The sequence below is a fragment of the Pezoporus wallicus genome, unplaced genomic scaffold (genome assembly GCF_028554395.1).
Source record: "Pezoporus wallicus isolate ANWC-B61680 ecotype Strahan unplaced genomic scaffold, APGP_CSIRO_Pwel_v1 contig_13480, whole genome shotgun sequence".
In the NCBI taxonomy this organism is placed as follows: Eukaryota; Metazoa; Chordata; class Aves; order Psittaciformes; family Psittacidae; genus Pezoporus; species Pezoporus wallicus.
This window is the reverse complement of record NW_026641917.1, coordinates 59,643-80,171: the sequence shown is the minus strand read 5'-3', so window position 1 is coordinate 80,171 and position 20,529 is coordinate 59,643. Positions and strand designations below refer to the sequence as shown.

Below are 20,529 nucleotides of genomic sequence, written 5' to 3'. Positions count from 1 at the left end.
GAGTAGAAGAAGAGAAATACTCTTAGCTTATAAGGAGCTATATACCTGCATGTCTGCTCCCTCACAGAGCCTTCATGACAGCTGTAAAGAAGAAACTGCATTTCTGATATTCCAAAGCATCTTCCGTAAGCACATGTCTGCTCATTCCTTACAAACACAAGCACATTCTCTTCTCCTCAATGTATTACTGGTTTCAAACATGGTGATTTGCCCTGTCCGTAGCTTTTAAATGCAAGGCAGGCAAAACTGCATTTAAATATTCTCTCCTCCTTACTCATGCATCAAGCTAATTAAAAGTCATCTTTAAGACTGGAGGAAATGTAAATTCATTTAATGCCATCTTGCTTACCTTGGCTGAAAACTGGACTGCTTCTTTTCATTTTATGATCACATCTGCTACCCACATTATGGGGAATGCTAACTTGGCAAGACATAATTGTCTTCAGAAAATACAGAGAAAAGGAAACTGTACACAAGTTTGGTAGGAATAAGGAAGACTTTCCCTCTTCTATCCAAACCCTGTCCTTCAGAGCCCCTTCAAACCCCCTCACTGCCAGTACACTGATACAGCAGAGACGGCACAGGGTGGTCATGGAGAATTAAAATTGGCATGTTTCTAGATTTACCATCCTGGCTTCCAACAGAGGTTGCCCAAGATCTGTCAATGATATTGACCATGAAAGAGAACAAATACAAAACATGGTTGCCAAAGGTATTGGGACTTTTTCACCCTGATGGGAAAAGTCTGAGACTAAAATAAATGATGTTGTCACTAGAACAGGACTAAAAAACTGTAATTGTTTAGGACAAGATGCTAACTCCTTGGGTGCTTGAAACATGCATCTGCCACTGGCTCTCCAAGTGTCTCTTAAAGAGCTGTGCGTAGAGCAACAACAAGCTGATATAAAGAAGTGACATATCCTTTTGATTACCATTTCCAGAATAAGCACATACAGATTTTCACTTTTCCCTTTAAATACTGCCACAGTTTAGACTGTAGTCACTCCACCTAGGAAAGACTATGTAAGTCAAAGCACAGCATGTCACACTCTCCAAGATGATGCACATTTGACATGCATTCCAAAGGGAGAATGCCAGGAAAATAAAAAAAAAAAAAGAAAAAACAAGCCAAAAAACCCCAACAACAAAAAATATTTCTTTTTGAACCCACACCTCTTTAAGATGCTTTCCAGATGTAGAATAATTAGTACATGTATGCACTCCACGTAGTTTGAAATACAGAACTTATTTCAAGCTATAACCATATTACAGATAGACAGATATGTATAGATATATTGCATGTTTATACATACACAATATGAGAAACCATTTTTATCGTAACTCTAAATTTCCAGTGCCAGAAGTCTACTAACATAAAAGATGCCCAACTCAGAACATGCCCCTGCCTCCAAGAACTGTTTGCAGTTTGCTCCCAGCACCAGGTGGCACTAGGCAGCTTCAGAGAGAACCCTTCACGGCCAGCATTCCCAAGCAGATCTGGGATTCATCTTTTCCCCAGTCTAGGTACTTTATAATACCTTTGCCTCTTCTCTGCTCTTCCTCCTGAAGGAAGTTAAGAAGCATCTAAGAATTACATGCAACATACACCAAAGAAATTATGTATATGCACTAAGTATGGCAGGGGCAAAGCAGAAGTTGATGAATTTTCATGTACTATTACCAACTTACAAAACCATTCCCAAATGAATTCTGAACTTCCCCTCTAGAGCTTGTAGGCAGAATCTTTTGAGGCACTTTAAGAAACAGCTGTTTGTTTTACCTAAAGGACACTCTGCAGTGCAAAGAACATAGCACTGTTCCAGAATAATTTTCAGGCTTTGAGTAAAATCATTCACAAGCTGTAAATAATGCCATATACAGCCGAAATCCCAATTTTCAAATATGAACCCAGTGTTCACAGCCTGCAGCAATGTTTGTACAATACAGACACTTACCTTTGGGTTTTCTTTCACTGTTGTCAAGGTTCAAAAACTTTCTCTCTCTCTCCGTGTCCTCATTTCTCAGGCGGTTTAAAATACCCTCCAGTGTTTTGACAATATCAGAGAATGAAGGACGCAACTTTGGATCCATCTGTGAACGCACACAAATCAAGAAGAGTTCGTGTGGGTTTGTCCAGGCTATCCTTACTTACACAGTGGACAGACAGAGGGATAATCTGAAGGAACTGAGGAAATTAAAGACTGTTTTAAGAAGTGTATTGTCACTGCAAAAGAAATAAACAAAGCAGGGGAAAAGTAGTATTCTTCCCTAGTTTAAACTCTCATTTTGTGATCAAGCTGTAAACACTACTCCATGAAGAAGATGCATTTTAAATTGAAAAGGTGGAAAGCTGTTAGATTCAGGGCTTGCAAGGGGGTTGGTTTGTTTGTTTGTTTGTTTGCTTGAAAAAGCTTTCATAGTTCAAGGATTTCTTTCTGGCCTCCCAAATTCTCAGTCAGAGATTATATATCAACATTATTTCAAAAGGATTAAAGTTTGCGATTCTTCCATCATCTCCTTGTGGCTTTAATTAAAACCTACCTGAATAGCATTGCCGATCTTGAAGTTTAAAATGTTGCATCTTTCTATCTGTTAATGAACCTTACTGGGTGTACTGGTCTGTCTTGTGGGGAGCAAGATTGCTTATATCATTTGAGAAAGTAATACAATAGCAAAAAATCCATCTTTGCCAAAGTAAAATAACACACACACACCCCACCCCACCCCACCCCACCCCACCCCCGGCATCAGTATGCATTCCATTTGTATTTATCAGTATGCATTTATTTATTCACCCTAGTAGGAATGGATCTCTAAACTAAGTCCAACCCTAAAATTATACTAGAAGGCAAGCAGCTCAATAAAAAGTAGTAACTTAGAAGGTATTCCTTCATTTTGAACACTGACGCTGTATATATGTTACAGGTTTAACTACTGTAGGTAGCAATTTGTAATTCAGCAGCTGAAAGCTAACGTCATTACACTATTAAAAAAGATTCTGGTTGAGCTGATTCCTGTTTCCAGCCCTCCAAAAGCTTTTTCAGAGCAAACAAGCCCAGACAGATCTCACCTCGGGTACAAACGGAACAGTGGTGCTTTGTACACAGCAAACCCTAAAGACCTCCCTGATACTGCTTTGCAGGTCCTACAAGATGGATCTTTCTGAAGACAAGTGGTATGATCAGCAATGCCAGAACACCTTCTAGCAACACAGGGTAAAGGGCTAAGAATTCATATACACGGTAGTAAAAAACAAACAAACCATACTTGAAAAGCTCAAGACCAGCAAAAAGTTGTTCAATGCAGCAGCTGGAATTTCCTGGCATAAAAAAAAACCATCTTTTTCTGCTTTCCTTATTTCACTGAAAGAGTAGGGCAGGGGCAACATGAAAGCACACACTCTGTACTCTGGCAAACTTACCAATTTGGGAAGCTTAGGGAGTTGTTGCAAGCTATGGAAGTAAGAAGAGTTCTCTGGCCATTTTAATTTGTCTAGGTAAGATCCAGGACAAGAGAAGCAATGGAGAAGGAACTTAGAGCAACATTTGCCGCTTCCATCCCTGAGCAGTCCAGATTCTGCTCAAATGGAATAGAAGGTTTTCCCTCAAGGCAGCAGCTGCCCACAGCTCAGCTTATGCTGGTAAGCTTTTTGCAGGATATTACATTATTAAGTTTATGAGTGTTCACACAAGTAAGCTTACAGTTGATCAGCAGCCTTAAGTTTTAGATTTCCCTGCATGTACCTAAATACTTTATAACAGTAAATTGAAGAAATTTTAATCCAGTACTTGTACATGTCAGTTTTTATTGGTTTTCTTAGGCTGCCCTTAACGCCCAGGGCTCTGCACATTAGTTCAGCTAATCAGCTGAGCTATACAGTTTACACTTTGTTGACCTAAATAATAAAAAGCTATATAAACATCCACGTCTAAAAGCAAATTATCACACAGATCGCCTATTACTGAAGCACACTTAGGTAGGTATAAGAAAGCCTTATCAGTTCACTGCCTTTTTCCTCCTACTAGGTAAGTGGTGAGTGAGTTATAGCATGCCCCACACTGAAATCAGCATATAAACGGCTTGATCACAAGACTAATTTCCACTTGCAGTTCAGGGAAAGGATGTTTATTATACAGGAGCAGCAGCTGACAGTAATCAGCCAGAGAAAAAATGTTTTCTCTGAAGACACCAAATTATTACATGAGAATATAGGATCAGTCACTTGCCTTTCTCCATAAGTAGTTTTACTCTGAATTTCACCTGTGCTGAAAAACTGCTTTGAATCATGCACCACGTGTGTGGATGCAGTACGATTTCTGGAGTCTGCAGGTGGGAGTTGAGATTTCCAAAGTCAAATCCTACTTCTAGCCAAACCCTTTAGTGCTTACGTAGTCAAAACACTTCATAAACATGAGTCCCAGGTACCACTGTCCTGGTGAAGCAAGCTCCACTGCACCAAGGTGAAATCAGAGGAGTGAGGAAGGTGAAATCAGAAGAGTGAAGTAGTTTATTCACAATAAGTTCCACAAATATTCTTAGAATTAAATTATGCTATCTTGTGTCAAGAGTGGCAGTCACCCCCGCCTGCTCACACCCTTACCTTTATACCATTCCCTCTGAGCATGTGCATTTGTGCTAATACAAAGTAAAGAGCGAGCTCAGGACAAAAATAAGCATCAAGAGCATGGAGAGATGAGACTTTTCTTACAAACACTTGCACACAGTGCAGGTATTGCCTCCAGTCTGGCCTCATTGCGGAGCCCTGGTCATAGTTTTGTTCAGTAACATTTTTAGAAGTTGCCTCAGCTTGAGTTGTGCAAACTGGACATTCCCAACCTCAGCTGAATCTGGTGGAAGCTCAGGTTCCCTTACTTCATAGAAACTGGTATACTATACAAAGGCACTAACAACCTCTGTTATGGATTATGCACAAGAGATCTACCTCCTTGGAATTTTCACAGGAGGAGCCATGAAGGTGTGCACTATATCATAATTTTACTTGAATAATGGGCAGAATATTTACTCCACACAGCACATTGCCTATAGCCTTACTGATATTCAGTCATTTGGGTCCAAGTTTGCTTTTTTGGAACACAGGCGAGGGATTTGGAGGTTTATCCCACTTTCCAAAAACACATCATATAGACTTTAAAAGTAGTTTAGTGGGAAGACTTTCATCCCTGTGAGGCACTGGCACCCACTGCCCAGAGAGGCTGTGGCTGCCCCATCCCTGGCAGTGTTCAAGACCAGGTTAGACAGGGCTTGGAGCAACCTGCCCTAGTGGAAGGTGGCCCTGTCTGGGGCAGGGGGATTGGAGTGAGATGATCTTTAAGGTCCCTTCCAACACAAACTTCTGTGTTTGTATGTGTGTGATTTGTCTCCTCTGTTTGTGAGAACAACTCAGAATTCTTTCTTCATGGCTCAATAGGTCTGTTCACAATAACAGCTGGATTTTTGTGAGCCCGAGGGCCAGCCAGTGTCAATAGCATATAACTGGTTATGAGCAGCCTGAGCAGCCTGCAAGAAGCTGCTCAGTGTGCAGACCTGTTTGTTTGGCATGACAGAACACAGAACTGCAAAACCACAAGACAGACCTTTTTGCAAGGAAAGGGTTATAAAAACTGAAGGGGACTTTCTGGGTTATCAGTATGTATGCTGTTTTTATAGGTAGGCTTGTCAAGTCTCTTTTGTAAATGCTTTAAGCTCTATCTTCAAAAAACAGAGGGATTTAGAGAACTGCAGTTTTGGCCTCTCCCCTTCAAGGAAGATACTCACATTACAGCAGTTGAAGGCCAGCTGGAGGAAGTCAGGAGGACAGTCTCCCACCATGTGCTGGAAGGCATCATAATCTAATCCAAAATTCTGTATAAACCAGAACATAGCACAGAGAGATAAATAAGGTCTGCTATCTGGCCTAAAGCATCTTCTTTTCAGTGGGTCGTATATAGAGCGTTATCAGGAATAACCACGAACACCATCTCTCAGCAGTCATACACAGAGTATTTTGAGAAAACTTCATGCACAATCCAAATTGCAGCATTCCCAAGGGGGATTACATTATACAAGGTATCTGTTAAAGAATGACTTCAAAGCCCATTCTTCTTCCTGGACTCAACTCAAATCCATTGCAGTTGAAATACTGCTTCCAGATCCATACAGGCAACATTTTACATTATGATGTTTAACCCTGGTGACTTTCACCATGTAAATTAAAAGCCTGCTATAAAACCAGAGGCTTTGCTATGATTAAAATTTACCAATTAAGATAGATAGTTAATTTTTCAAATTTTCAGTGGATGTTAGACTGGTAATACAAATTATCCAGTTCCTTAAATGCACTATAAAATCTGAAAGGCAGGGAAACAAAAGGATCTGTTATTTACTGCAGCTGAAGACCTAAGCAATTTTGCATTTTCAGAACCAGAGGGGGATAGACAATTTGGAAGACCCCCAATACAGGGCCAAAAGCTGCCCTGCAGATGGGACTCAACTAAAAGGCAAGTTAAGTAAGAAACACCTCATTTGATTTGTCAATTCTAACTCAGACCCATGGTGCTTAGCACAGTCTGTGCAAAAGTAAGGGTGAGCTTATTTTAGCTGCTGCTAGCATAACTCCTGCCCCTTTCACAAGGAGGGGCTGCTTAGTGCACGCAGTGTGCCAGAAGTGCTCTGCTCCAAAACTGGCAAGAAGTCTACATGAGCTATCACTCTACAAAAGGAAGAGTTTGTGCTGCAATGCTCTCAGTGTTCTGCCAGTTAGGGACAGAAAGGATTTCCCATGAGGACTGCAGCTGGACAAAGTCTCTGTGAGAGTGTCTTCAGTGAAGCTTCTTTCTTACAATAAAAGCACAGAAGGACAAAAGCCTTTTACAGGCTATTTTTAATGTAACACCTATTCATCGTATCTTTGGCAGCAGTTCCAGCAGTTCTAAAGGCCAGCCATTATCATGGCATACTTACCACCTCCCACTGATGTTCTAAACGTAACCACTTACCTCTGTGCGAGGGAGATAGTCTGGATCTGCCTGTATTCTTGCTATAATCTCACACAGAATTATACCATAGGAGAACACATCCGCCTGAGAGAGGAAAAAATATAGGCACATGGTTCAGCTCTGAATACTCAGCGTTCTTATCTGCCACTGAGTTTCTCTTTATTCCAAATGGTTATCACGAAACAACTAAACCAACACCACAGCCTTACAACACTAAGTAACTGCATTATAGTGAACATTTTCCATGCAAAGAAGCACATGCTCACAGTAAAGCATTCTTGTTGCACAAATAGCAGTAACTTTATAACTCTTCCAAGAAAATAAATTAAAAAAAAGGAAAAACAAAAAAACCCACCAAACCATAAATAATCCTTTGCATAAAGAACAGTGCAGTCGCATTTGATGTCTTACAGATGGGAGTAATTAAAAACATAGCAAAACCATGACATGCCCCTTTATCACTGTGGTTAGAAAGATGGGTTTGGAATACACAGGATCACAGCTTATCCAGAATATTAATGCTGGTTTTAAGAAAACCTTTTCTCACAGTTCAGTACCTCTGACAAAACAGTGTCTTTCCCAAAGCTTGAGATATCTAGTAACACTGCACACCAGCGTCAATTTCCATTGAAATTTCCATGACGCTTAGTAATCCCTTATCTGACTACCCTTGGAGCTGCACAGTTCCTCAGATTTCCACCCACCTGATTTACCATGTAATAAAATTTAGGAAAACATGCAATACAAGTCTACAGAGGAGAAGCCAACATCCCTCATCCCTTATGCATCAGGCAGGCTTATGTCATCTTTTATGCTGATGAGGTGCGAGACCCGCTTCCTCTTTAGTCCTCCACACCCTCGGGTTAGTGAAGAATGTGGCACCATGGATTTGGGTGCTACATTATTAATTTAGGTCAACTGGAACTGTTAAAAAAGCTTTGAAATGCTAATTATTACATTCATTACTGATTTAGCTACTGCCTTCCTGCAAGTTAAAAGTACCACCAATTAAACAGATTGAGTACTAGTTATAAAAAGGTACAGGATGTGGGCTTTCACACAGAAAAGCTGTGAGAAAATCCTGTGTAAAGAAGAGCTTGATTGAAAATGCTATTTCTAAATTCCAGTATGATCTGATCCTCCTCTGAAAAAAAACATTTCCCAATGCCACAAATAGGAAAATTTAGAAATCCCTTTGGAGAACATTTTTAAAGGTATCTTACCTTGAGAAATGTTGATTTATTTTTACTTATTTTTTAATTAATATAATTACAAAAGTTTCTACACAGACCTTTTACTTCTACCCAGATTTCACTAATGTATGGTCAGCGAAGCAACTTCACTATATCTCTCATAAGACTTGTTGTGTTAGGTCGACAAGCCATTACCATATATTTCTACACATGGGGTGTTTCAGAATAGAAGTAGCATAACAGTGATTTATACTAAAGGTAACTCTATTTCCATATAACAATCCACACCATGAATTTAAAATAGCTATTCAACTACACTCTCTCTTAGTCTGAATGGCCTCAATACAGAAATGTCACAGATTAAAATAACAGTAATTTTAGTTGTATGGAAACTTTAAATCTTGTATACAGCTACTGAAGACAAACATCTGACAACTGAAGTCCATTTATATCATGTACTTACCTTTTCATTGTAAGGCTCATCTCTGAGAACTTCTGGTGCCATCCAGAAGGGTGAACCCACCACTGGTAACTTCTCACTATATAGATATGGGATAGATGGGGGGAAAAGGAGGAGACAGGGAACCACCATTAATTAAATGCTCAGGTATGCTACTAACTTTCACATAATTCCAAGTATCTGAGAAGCTTTCAGTAGAGGGAAGTCAATACAAGTGGACTCTACAACATACTGTACAGTGGTTTCCTACTGGAGTCATGCAATAGCAGGAGGAAAATGTGAAAGAAAAAGAAAGCTTCAGTCAGTTGCTCATATTTTATTTCCAGTTTCTAACCACTTAAAAAAAAAACAACAAATTATTTTAAGGTCATGGCTGTTCAATAGATTGGTTTCCAAACTCTTGGCAGAGATGGCTCCTTCATTTGTACATAGAAAGGTTTGTGGAAACCAGTTTCAGGCTAGATGTCAAGTTCTCCATTTATGCAGCAAGCCATGCAGGTATCCATCCCTATGTGTATACCACTAAGCAGCTCTGAAAGTATTCAGCACAGCCTGCTTGCAAACTGTATTTTTTATAAGAAGGTTGACCAGATGAATCCTTTAACAGGGAAGAACTAGAAGTAACCAGAATAGAGCAGATTTGAAAAATTTGCAGTATTTCTGTATGGCTTAATACTAGAGCCTTAAAAAAAGGCCTCCAGCTTGCCACCCAGCTGACCCTGAAGTTAAAAACCACACGAAAGGCCTCTGAAGGCCTCAAAATAGCACAGCTTGCTAGCCAGCAAACTGGAAACAACAAACTGCATTTGAAAACAGAGGTAAGACTGACATCAAACCAAAGTGGTAGCTAACAACAATTCTATGACGTCATTTGTTTTAGTCTCAAGTTCCCTTAACTGTAGTTATTACTGTACTCTTGGTTTTCAGGGCATCTCAAAACTGGTTATTAAGAACACCTTAAGGCACCTGGGATGCCTTCCTGATTTTGTGATGGATTTGTACAAATACAGCTGAAGCTGTCAGCACTTTAAAGGGAAGAGATTCCACATGAGTGTACAAGGTACACACCAGCTGTACTTAGCAGTAGTTTGGAAATTAAGATGTCTACTTTGTTAAGCTTTTAGATCAGTATCTCATCAACGTTAATGCAAGCCCTCAGACGTCCCAAGACACAGCTTGAGGATATGTGCAGTTTAAAAACAGTGCGAAACTGAGACTGACTTTTATTGTTTTCTTTGTAGTCAAAAGAGCCAGAAGGCTTTTCATTTTAAACAGAAGCACACACTGGAGAAAATCTGACAGCATATTTCACAGCCAGAATACCTTGAAATACACAAGTCAATATACAGAGAGAATAATGAAATCCTTGTCCTTGATCTCCCTAATGGAGGGATGACAAAAGGACTATTTCCAATTGTGACAATAGCTTGTGACAGTCACCTGTGCATCCCTCACATGAGTAAGATTATAATTTCATCCTAGGGAGAGCAAAATGGTGAGCTGCTGTTGGACAGTAATTTTAATATCTCTGTTATAAACCTAGATCTTAACAACTAACCCAGAGGTTAAAGAGAATAATACTGCAATGGCACTGAATATTGTTTATGAAAATGAAAGAAGCCAATTAAAGTAGTTTGGAACGAACAGAAGACATTTGTTACAAAATCACCCCAATCCAGTAATGGCCTCAGGACTCCGGCTCATCAGAGCTTCTGACCTGCAATCGCACTGCAACTCTCACTGTATTTATCTCACTGTTCACGTACCTGTGATCAGGAATTTTCTCTGCTAAACCAAAGTCTCCCACTATTGCCGAGTATCCATTCTCATCATGTTTTATTAAGCAGTTCTGTGGGGAAAAAAAAAAACAGAAGAGTTATTGTCTGGCCATGAAACCCATACACCATTTGTTTTATTTATTTTTAATCTGGGACAAAACTGCAAGGTATTGTTTGGAAGACATTCATCTATGAGAAGCTTTTGTCTGAAAGCAACCAACCTTTTGCCCTACCCTCCCCCCTGCACAATCACGTGTCTGTCAAACTTAAGATGCTGCAAACAGCATTACACTTGGTTAATAATCTACTTAAAAACTTGCTGAGAAAGCAGGCAGCCACAGGCAGCACGTATCCAGTTAGGTTCTAGCAAGAATTAAGATGATTTAGCTCTCTTACTCTCAAATATGCAATACATGTGGTTCACTATGACACCTTCAATTTTCTCTTTACAATTTGCCTGCACCTGACCAGAATACAAGATCAGAGCAGGCTCTAAATGCCTTTGTATATTTTTCTACACCACCTACTGAAAAGGAACTCGCCACTTTGCAGTAGATTTTCATCGGAAAAATACATGTGACAACATTATATGTGCATTTGAAGTCTTAAATAAAATTATTTATTCTATGGTACATCATAAAACTTGATTTAAGGGAAAAGTCTAGCAGGAAAAAGCTGCCCATCTTTTCCGTTCAGATGTACCCTCCAGTGTCAGGAAGGAGGGCAATTTAAGGACACACATACAATTCTGTTCTGGCAGCATCACATCACACACAGAGCATTATCCATTTATTTTTGTTACTTATTTAAAACTCTGAGAAATATGCTTTGACCATTCCAGTACCGCATTTTTTCCCTTCTCACCAAGTGAATCGAGAGCCGACTTCCCTAAGTTCTTTTTCTGTCCTGCAATAGGTGCAGCAAGACAGAGAATTCATTCCCTTACCACATGCCTTGCTCTGTATCCTTCTGCAGGCAGTACAATAGCAGTGACAGGCAGCAAAACCACTGCTGACTCCTACAGTGGTACCCTGCATTAATTAGCTAAACAGCAGGAAACACTTTCTAGCTTTATTGTGCTTGGATACACAAAAGCCACTCGCTGACCCCAGAGCATTAGCTTGTCTGCATAATGCAGCTACCAAGAAAAGAGAGTCCCTTGTCTGAAAGATCAAGTTCAGGTCATCACTGTTTACATTATTCAGAGATGATTGTGGCTCAGGTCATGAAGTGAGTTTTCTTCCTGCCAATTAAAAGGTTAAGCAAGCCATTCCTGCCATCATGTAAAGAAAATGCATGCCAGCCTCTTGAAACACATCCCAGGCTCCTCAGAAGCAAAGTTTTATTTGTTTAGCATGACTCAAGTATAGTAAGTACAGTTAGTGTAGGGATTCATAAGCATGTACCCAAGTTAAATCAACTGACCTTGTCCAAAGAGCAGCAAAGCTTCTCAGTTACGGGCTTTGCTGTCTTGTATCAAAGAGCACATTCATTCGGCTTGCCTCTGTTTAAACATTTTGTCGCTGTAAGTGGACTTAAAACTGAGAAGGATAAAACTTTTCTGAAAAATCTTACTCAAATGATTCAGATGAGGGGAATTTCACTGCGTACCACACAGAAACTAGTCCATGACCATACCAGACATTTTGCAGTGTACAAGAATGCTGATACTATTTTATGCAGCCAAATTACCTGGTTATTTTCTGCCATAGATTTCTCTTGAATTAAAGACGATTTGTAATTCACCATTTTTTAAAGGAAACCTCTATGATTCATAAAAGAGCTAGCTTTATAATCTAGATTTCCCTCTTGTGTTAGCTTTAACTATGTACATTTTGTTCATTTTGAGCAGCAAGACTGCAGTAGTTCATTTTACCTTCTGAGGTTTGTGGATTAGGTTTATTTGCCAATAACCCCTGGTGTCCAGAATTTCAGGGGAACGTTTAAATCCAGGCTAAGAACCATTTTCAACAAAATATTTCTACTGACCTTGAGATCTGCAATAATTTAATGGTCTGCTTTGACACCAAAAGGAAGCTTAAATACAACATCATCCTGACAGCAAATTTTTCTTCACCTTCTTACCATTATACAATCACATCCCATTAGACAGCAATACATCACTAATTGAAGATGAACAATCTGACCCCCCACCGAGCCCCAGGCAGTCTCAGCTCTCAGGTACAGCACTGAACTATCATACAAGTAGCTTATTCCTGGATAAATCATAAATTAAACCAATAGCACATCAAATCTAGCTACCAAGTAATGCCACCTGACAGATCTGAGCTCCTTCCCGGATGAGCAGGAGCTGCCTGCAGCAAAGCTAGGTTCCCTTTCAGTTGCAGGCCATTCAAGAAACCAAACAGAGTGGACACTCCACCACTGTGGGGTCCAGAGGTGGTGCAGGGCACACCATGACCAGGCAACAGGGGAAACACTGAGCAACATTTCTGCTATAAAGCACTGATCAATTGGCTGCATAATGTTAAATGACATGAAGAAGGAAGCTAAACTATTCTCTCTCACTAGTGAAAGCTTGTCTTTTGTCTGCATATGAAGAAGTGCTGAGTGAATTTAAATTCATTAGGATATATACAAGAGTGACTTTTTCATTCACACTTAAACCAGCCATGGGCAGGTAACATGCACCAGTCAAAAAAAATGCCAGTATCACTACAAATGTTCACTGTAATAAAGCTGAACTGGTTTGGGTTGGAAGGGACTGTAAAGCTCATCCAACCCCCTGCCATGGGCAGGGACACCTTCCACTAGACCAGGTTGCTCCAAGCCCCATCCAACCTGGCCTTGAACACTGCCAGGGATGGGGTAGCCACAGCCTGTCTGGACAACCTGTGCCAGTGCCTCAGCACCCTCACAGTAAACAATTTCTTCCTTATATCTAATCTAATTTCCCCTTTGTCAGTTTAAAGCCATTCCCCCTTGTCCTATCACTATTTGCTCTTACAAGTTTTATTTAATTCAACTAAGCACCAATTTCCTGGAACCCAGAAAGGACAGAAGCCCATTCCTATCAAAATCAGTAGTAAACCTCTTCTGTGGACACTAGCATGGCCAGATGTCACCTTTGAAGCCTGCACTGCTCATTCAGAACAAAGTTTTGCAGATACCTATGCTTCATTCTGTGCTGAGATTCTCCAATTTCTAAACTCCAAACTGTACTGCCAAGATAAATCAGGATGAAAAAGGGACAAAGCTCCATTAGAGACCAAAAGTAAAGAAGAGCTTTTAAATTTAAGGTAAAGGTGGTATATCTTAGTAGGAAAAGTACAATAGAGCATACTGCACCGTTTCTTCTGCCAAAGTGATACTTCCCAGTTTCTACAAAAAAGAAAATATATCAATCTGGTACGAAGAAGTTTCATTGATGGATTTTGGCACAGAGGCACGAGAATTCAAACTCCTACCTAGTGCAAAGAGCCTCTCGAGAACTGCCTATGAGATGAAATGCCAAGCAGCTTTACAACATGGGCTTTAGGAAAATGCTTTCGACTTACTATTGCACTATTTGTATAAGCTGCAAGGCAATAAAACGTGACAACCTTCCCAAGCTTTCTCTTTGGACCTCCACAGACAGGGACATTCTTTCTTTTGGCAGCTCACACAGTCAAAGAGGGCAGTATTTGAATTCAGTTAGGTTCTCAAGGATTTCCACCCACCCACCCCCCTGAAATGGGGACCCCATCAGTCCTTCCTGAGGCAGTCTCTTAATAGAAGCAAGGAGCTTTGTACATGAGCCCTAAAGAGTTAACAGAGCTGTTTATGCAGAGACAGATGTGAAAGAACATAAAGCCCCCTTTGTGTGTTACAGGAGCTTAACATCTGCTTTGCACAGCATAATCCTACTAAGACAAATGCAATATTCTACTCTCCCTTTTACATAAACAAAAATGAAAATAGACTCAAGAGGTTTGAAGTTAAAAATAAGTTGCTTAGACGAAGAAACCCCATCGTTTTATTTTACACCCAGTCTAAAATTCTCGGAGATTTTATTGCTCTCCAGAAAATACAGGAATGCTACTGTCATTTGCAACCCTCTGATGAGTGCTGCTGAATTAAAATACTTAAAGGCCAATTGAGATGTATCAGCTGGTTTTAAAGTGCTATCCCCTAGGAGAAACACTACTGACAATTAAATGTATACAACAGGAAGTTTACAATACTAGATACACTTTTGAAACTAAAACAGTTTTGTTTAAGGGACAGGCTCCATTTGGGTCCCTAAGTACCAGTGAAAGTTTAGTATTGCGACAATCATTAGAAATAACCATCTGTAACGGCTACTTTTTTTCAGCACAAGCCCTCCCCTGCAGTGCAAAATATCCAGACGAGAGCTTACTCTAGCACAAAGGGGACCTTACAACCACAGCAGCAAGTATGAGACTCATCAGACAAAGGTTCTGTTCACTGCTTGGGTTTTATTTTGTTTTATTTTGTGTTAAACAAGCAAACAGCATACTAGGTAAGTAGTCAGGGTAGGTCACTTTCAAGCCCAAAGGCAGTGAATTTGTGTTACATCAGTTAATCCACATTAATTGCTTACATGCATGATACTGTCCCCTAGTAACTGAGACTACTCCTCTCTCAATGAAAGAGGGGTAAGACAATACACATTTACCGTGAAGTGAAAGCAGATGTTGGCAGGAATACATACATGAATGCATATGTGTGTGTGTGTATATATGCCAAATAATATATATATATATATATGCCCAAAGATTAGAATTTCTTCATAGATTATCATCAATGGAGCTCTCAGTGTTCCCTAAAACTGCTCACAACCTACTATTCATCACAAGACCTTGCTTTCAGTTGTACATGGTTCTGCAAAACTAAAAGGCATCTGTTTGGGGTTTTGCCTATTTGTTTTTAATCAAGAGCTTTGCTAGTGGGTTTTGAGGGAATGGGGTATTCAGTTAAGACAACTCAGCTCTCTGGAGACCAAACGCAGAGTATGTGTTGCAAGCAAATTTTGAAATAATGAAAATAAAAAGGCCAAACAAAAATATTAGCCTCTAGGGTCATACCAGCTTTGGCATGTTCTCAACTTAAAATATGATTAAACTTCTGTATAAGATGCACCTTTTGCCACCCCTGCAAAAATCAGACTGAGACCGGACATACGCTCTGAGTAATTTGAAAAGTGAGTAAGGTGACCAGACAGAGCAGGAGTCCAAGTCAGGGGCTGGCAGGGGCCAAGACCAGGGTCTTGAGGTAGGTTCATGAGGTAAGGGGAAGAAAACCCCAAAGAGTATTACAAGGTTGTAAAAGTACAGGCATAGCAAACAGGTGGTGGTGGTAAAACAGAGCTAACCTGGAGCAGCAGAACAAGCAGAGAGCTAGAAATGGCTAAACATATTAGAAAACAGAAAGCAGAAAAATAGCTTGTATAAAGCTCCAAGCAAGAGCAATAGGAAGAGGGTAACTGCAGTCAGCCAGTCCAGGAGACTGAACAGTAAGTTCAGGGGTAGGAACTGGAAGCAAAGAGCCTTAGATGAAAAGTCTGAGCAGAGGCTGGCATTGAATGCTAGCAGAAAGGATCAGATAGTCACAGAGTGGGTATGATCAGACTCCTAGATGTTTGCTTCTCACTGCCAAAAAGTCTCTCCTGCTGCTCCATAGCAAAAGCACATGATTATTAGTAATAATTAAAAGTAGCAATAAAAACTAATTAAAACCACCTCCTGTATTAGTTACTGTATTAACTAAAGCAGCAGACACCTCTGCCATGAATCTCAAGCTTCTAACTCCGCAAATGAAGTGCATAATGCCATTCATTTTTTCCAGAATCACTTTTAATCAGTGGGAAGTTGCACACAACATACACTACATCAAAAAAGAAATACCGCATAAAAGGTGGTATACAAAACCTCCTGTAATAACTTTCATTCTTCCCCTTATGCATACACATTAAGGTAAAGTCCTTAATTACATGATCACACAGTTTTTCACCTGGCCTCTATACCTTTCAGTGCACACATTCACACTGACAATGAATTGGGGCTGTACGTAAAACCCTTGGACCACTACTGTCAGGACTCTGGCCACTCTTACCACAGAAACAGAAGGGTGAAAGAAAGGCTGGGAAGAGATTAAAAAGAAAGCCTGGGCTGGAAATTAAGGTCTTCTGTCTTGTGGTTTAGGTTATTGCAGTGTTGCCCCAGGATCTGGATTTTGGCCTTCCTCAGCATCACAGGAGGATTCTGTGACAAGGAAGTCAGTAACAAAATCTTCCCGAGACTGTTGCAAATCTTGTGCTTTTTCTGCCTCCAGGGGTCAAACTTGACTATTTTATAAATGCTGTAATGCTTCCAACTGCCTCTGAGGTCAGTGAGCATATTGTCTTGAACTTAAAACATGTGTAAAACGCGAAATACTCCAAACAAAGTCTTAAAACACATACCAAATATTCACCAATATTCTTGCTTTTAATCTGTTCTGATAAGGCTGAGTTTATTCTTCTTCCTTATTTCAGAGATAATGTAAGAATAAATTAACTGATACTTTGAGAGTCACTAGTGTAAACTGCCAAGGAAATCAACACTGCTTCTAGGGCAGGGTTTGAATGCAATGCAAATACAGCATAAATAAGGTGCTGAAGGACCTCCCTGCATAGTAGTAAGATACTTGTTTTGAGGCGTGAAGTACAAAAGGATTTTGTTCTATTCTTTTTGCAAGCGGAACACTTTTTTCCTATGCTTTCTCAAACACTGTAACTACAGGCAGAAAGTTGCAAAACAAGTCATTAAAAAAAGCTTTATCACAATCCACAGGCTACTGTGGAAACACTTCAAACACTTCATATTATGATTTCCGTTTTAATGACTGCATCTTCTGTGACTAAGACTTTTGAGTTAAGATTCATAACCAGACCTCCTTGAGACTCACTGAAAGATGAAGAAAATACTCATGATTCCAGGATGCAAATCCTCCTTGTGAACATTACAACAAGCCCCCAATAAAAAAATGATTCACAAGGGTTGCAGTGATATGGATAGAGGACAGGGAATGAGCCAATGAGGCTGGTTGTCACAACCCATCTATGGCTTAATTGTTGTGTAAATCTCTTTATGACAAGTCGAAAGTGAGGACACATTTATTGGCTTACAAAACATACAAGTCACCCTGCTCACACACCTATCAGCAGACTGGAAACAGCCAATCTGACCGCTCTTCCTTCTGACAGATTCAAATTAGGCTATTGCTCTTGATCACAGCAGATCAGCCTCATCAGCTACAGCAGTGTAAGGATGGAGGGGCTCACAACATGGGTAAGTCTTGGCTGTCTGGGCAGCACACTCTCTTCTAGCAAGCACTGCCTCTCCCTTTGACAGAAGGGCAGCAGGAAGGGCAGCAGTGGGATGTCAGGGCTGACATCCCCTCTGGGCTGCTACATCGACTATAATGACCTACATTTACTCTTCTCTGCCGTTATCCCCTGTAGCTTTCTGCAGTATCAGTGCTGGTTTGCTACTCTTCACACAGTGCAATTAGGAGGAGAGACCACCCTGCTGTATACTAATTGTCAAAACCACTAAGATCTTTCACTCTTAGATTCGCAGGGGATAGGAACCTTTCCTCCTTTAAGATTTCCTGCATCCAGTACATAGACACAGACAATGTTACTGTCAGAGCAGAACAACTCTGCTGCCATAACTGACAGAATAAACTTCATGTATTCATGCCACTTGCTCCAGAAGCTGCAGGAATTGGATGTTATCAGAAACAGTAAAAAGGCAGAAGCACAGGTCTAAATTAATCTCAAATGATTTTTATAGTAAAATACATATTAAAGAGATAATTTGCAGTGGGTTATTGTGATAAGTGTAATAGTTAAAGAATGGAGACATTCCTGCACATAAAGTCTCAGTTTCATCCTCTTTGTAGTTCATTCAGGGCCAACAAGTTTCCTAGAAGGATACCTCACTCTCCCATCCTGCAAACTCAGTGTCTGCTCTGATGTTTGCAGACTAAATCCTTGTCTTTGCCTTCATTTGATTAATAAAGCCATCACATCAATTACTGAAGTTCACCAAAGAGAGAAGGACAACATAACACACTTCAATGCAGATCACAAGTTCTCTCCCAAGGAAGGGGCTCATCACATCTTCCTTCAGTTTTCTCACACAATTCATTCCACCATCAGTACAAACCCGGTTAAACACAAGCCATCTTCTCAAGCAGCAGCCAAAAGCCACAGTCAAGAGCTGAAAATTTTGGTGGCAGATTTTTGCTATGGTTATTATCTTAATCTTCTTGCTTTGGAACGAAGCAAACTTACCCAGCCAGCAGGGCAAACATTTACTCAAAAGAAGAGCCATTTGCCCAACAGATTTAAAGTCTATTTTCTCAGTAAAATAATATACTAATAAAATTCACAAGTACCCAGGTGTTTAAGGACAGGCTTTTTCATCTACTTCCCTTCCCAAACACAACAAGCAAGTGCATGTATCACCTCAAAAGATTTAAAAAAATAAAAACAAAAAACAAACCAACCCTAAAAACCCCAAAGAAACTGAAAAATACAGCCAGAGAAGCTGGAAAATGCAGACTATAGCTGATGACCTAAACTTTTATCCCAACAGCTTCCAGCTTATGCCATGCAGATACTATACCTTTAGTGCTAAGAACCATGCAAATATAACATAGCCATTACTAAATTCTTAGGGTTTGCTTTGTTGTTTTAAATAATCCTTATTACTTCCTGCGGCCACTGATGAGTTTGCTATTGCAGTGAAACCAGGCACTCCTCCAGCGGGTGCGTTTCTAAACAACTGACATTCAACAATAGATAATATTGAAGCATTGGTAGGGCAGCTCCGGGGAATTACAAATTATTTATGTAGAGCTTTGAATAAAGGCATTCACAGAGGCCTCAGGAAATTGATTTTCATATGACTAGCCACCACAGCATGTGTTACAATAAATGCTGCAGGCAGAGTTCTCCTTAGTTACTTTGGTTCCCTGCAGTAACTCTACTTCCTCACTCTATGCTAAAATACATTCTGAACTGTAAAAAGAAGGGGAAAAGTAAGTAATCTTTTCAGTTATTTTTACACATCTCTTATCTGCACACTGTAAGGTGACTGAAATGGAGCTTTCTAAGTGTATCATGTCAAAGCGACATGACTTCAAGTCTGGACATTTTTCATAAATGTGATATTTTTCCTTGAGTAATTCAGTATTTTGCACTCAAAAAGGACACCCAAGGAAACATTTTATGACTTCACTGAAATACTTCTTTGACCTACCAGTTGTGGTATTTTTCCCCTTGGCTAAATGCACATTCTTCATCTGTTTAACACTGCAGTGAGGCAGCTTTAAAAACCCCTAAAACTGGATGGAGGTTTAGTAGTCACTCACATTTGTAAAAGCATGGTGCTGTGGTTTTGTTTTTAAAAGCTGTTTCTAATCTTAAAAAACAGTTCCTTTTAGGCTAAGATAACATTCTGCTAGATGCTATTGACTGAAGCAACATTATGAAGTCCTCCCAAGAACAGTGGTAGAGTACTTTCACATTGCAAGGCCCCAGTGAGCTTAAGCTAGCTCATTAGCTCCAGACAACAGGACAGACAGGACAGCAAAGCCCTCAGCTCAGGCTGCAACGGATGGCAAGACCCAGTGTGAATACTGGGGCAATTTGTTCACGGGAGCTTAGTGCTCCTCTGTCAATATTCTAGCTGAGCTTGAATGAGCTACTTTAGCCAACTAAATTCAGACAAGTTGTCACCAAAGCAGTGCAAAAAAAATCTGTGTCAATTGAAAACTGCCACTGAAACATTCAGGAGGGAATTTTGAACTTTCAAAATTTCAGGTAAATGGTGTTGATCTTACTGACTTTAAAAAGGAAGGAAATTTAAACCAGGATTGTGGACAACACAATGCTGAATTAGTAATGAAAGGTCACTCTTCCTACAGAAGATGATTTGCGAAATTTATGAGGAAACAAAAACAACAAGGAGATTTTAAAGTGCATTTGTGGTAATCTCCTCAATTTGGGTTCTTTGTATGATTAACCTTTTCCAAATGTTAGATTGTTACGCTTAATTATCCAGGGATTTAAAATACTTCACTGAGCCATA

At 39.9% G+C, this 20,529-nt stretch overlaps 1 protein-coding gene across 3 annotated transcripts in view; it reads right to left on the bottom strand.

Annotated features, from left to right (window-relative positions):
• TESK2 (testis associated actin remodelling kinase 2) overlaps positions 1 to 20,529 on the bottom strand; it is an 85,054-nt gene that overhangs the window by 4,889 nt on the left and 59,636 nt on the right. For all 3 annotated transcript variants that reach the window (XM_057425913.1, XM_057425914.1, XM_057425916.1), the window contains 5 exons: positions 10,415 to 10,497; positions 8,652 to 8,727; positions 6,996 to 7,079; positions 5,776 to 5,862; positions 1,956 to 2,091 (listed from right to left, as the gene is read on the bottom strand). In XM_057425913.1, coding sequence (XP_057281896.1) covers positions 1,956 to 2,091; positions 5,776 to 5,862; positions 6,996 to 7,079; positions 8,652 to 8,727; positions 10,415 to 10,497 — 466 coding nt within the window. The remainder of the gene's footprint in view (positions 1 to 1,955; positions 2,092 to 5,775; positions 5,863 to 6,995; positions 7,080 to 8,651; positions 8,728 to 10,414; positions 10,498 to 20,529) is intronic.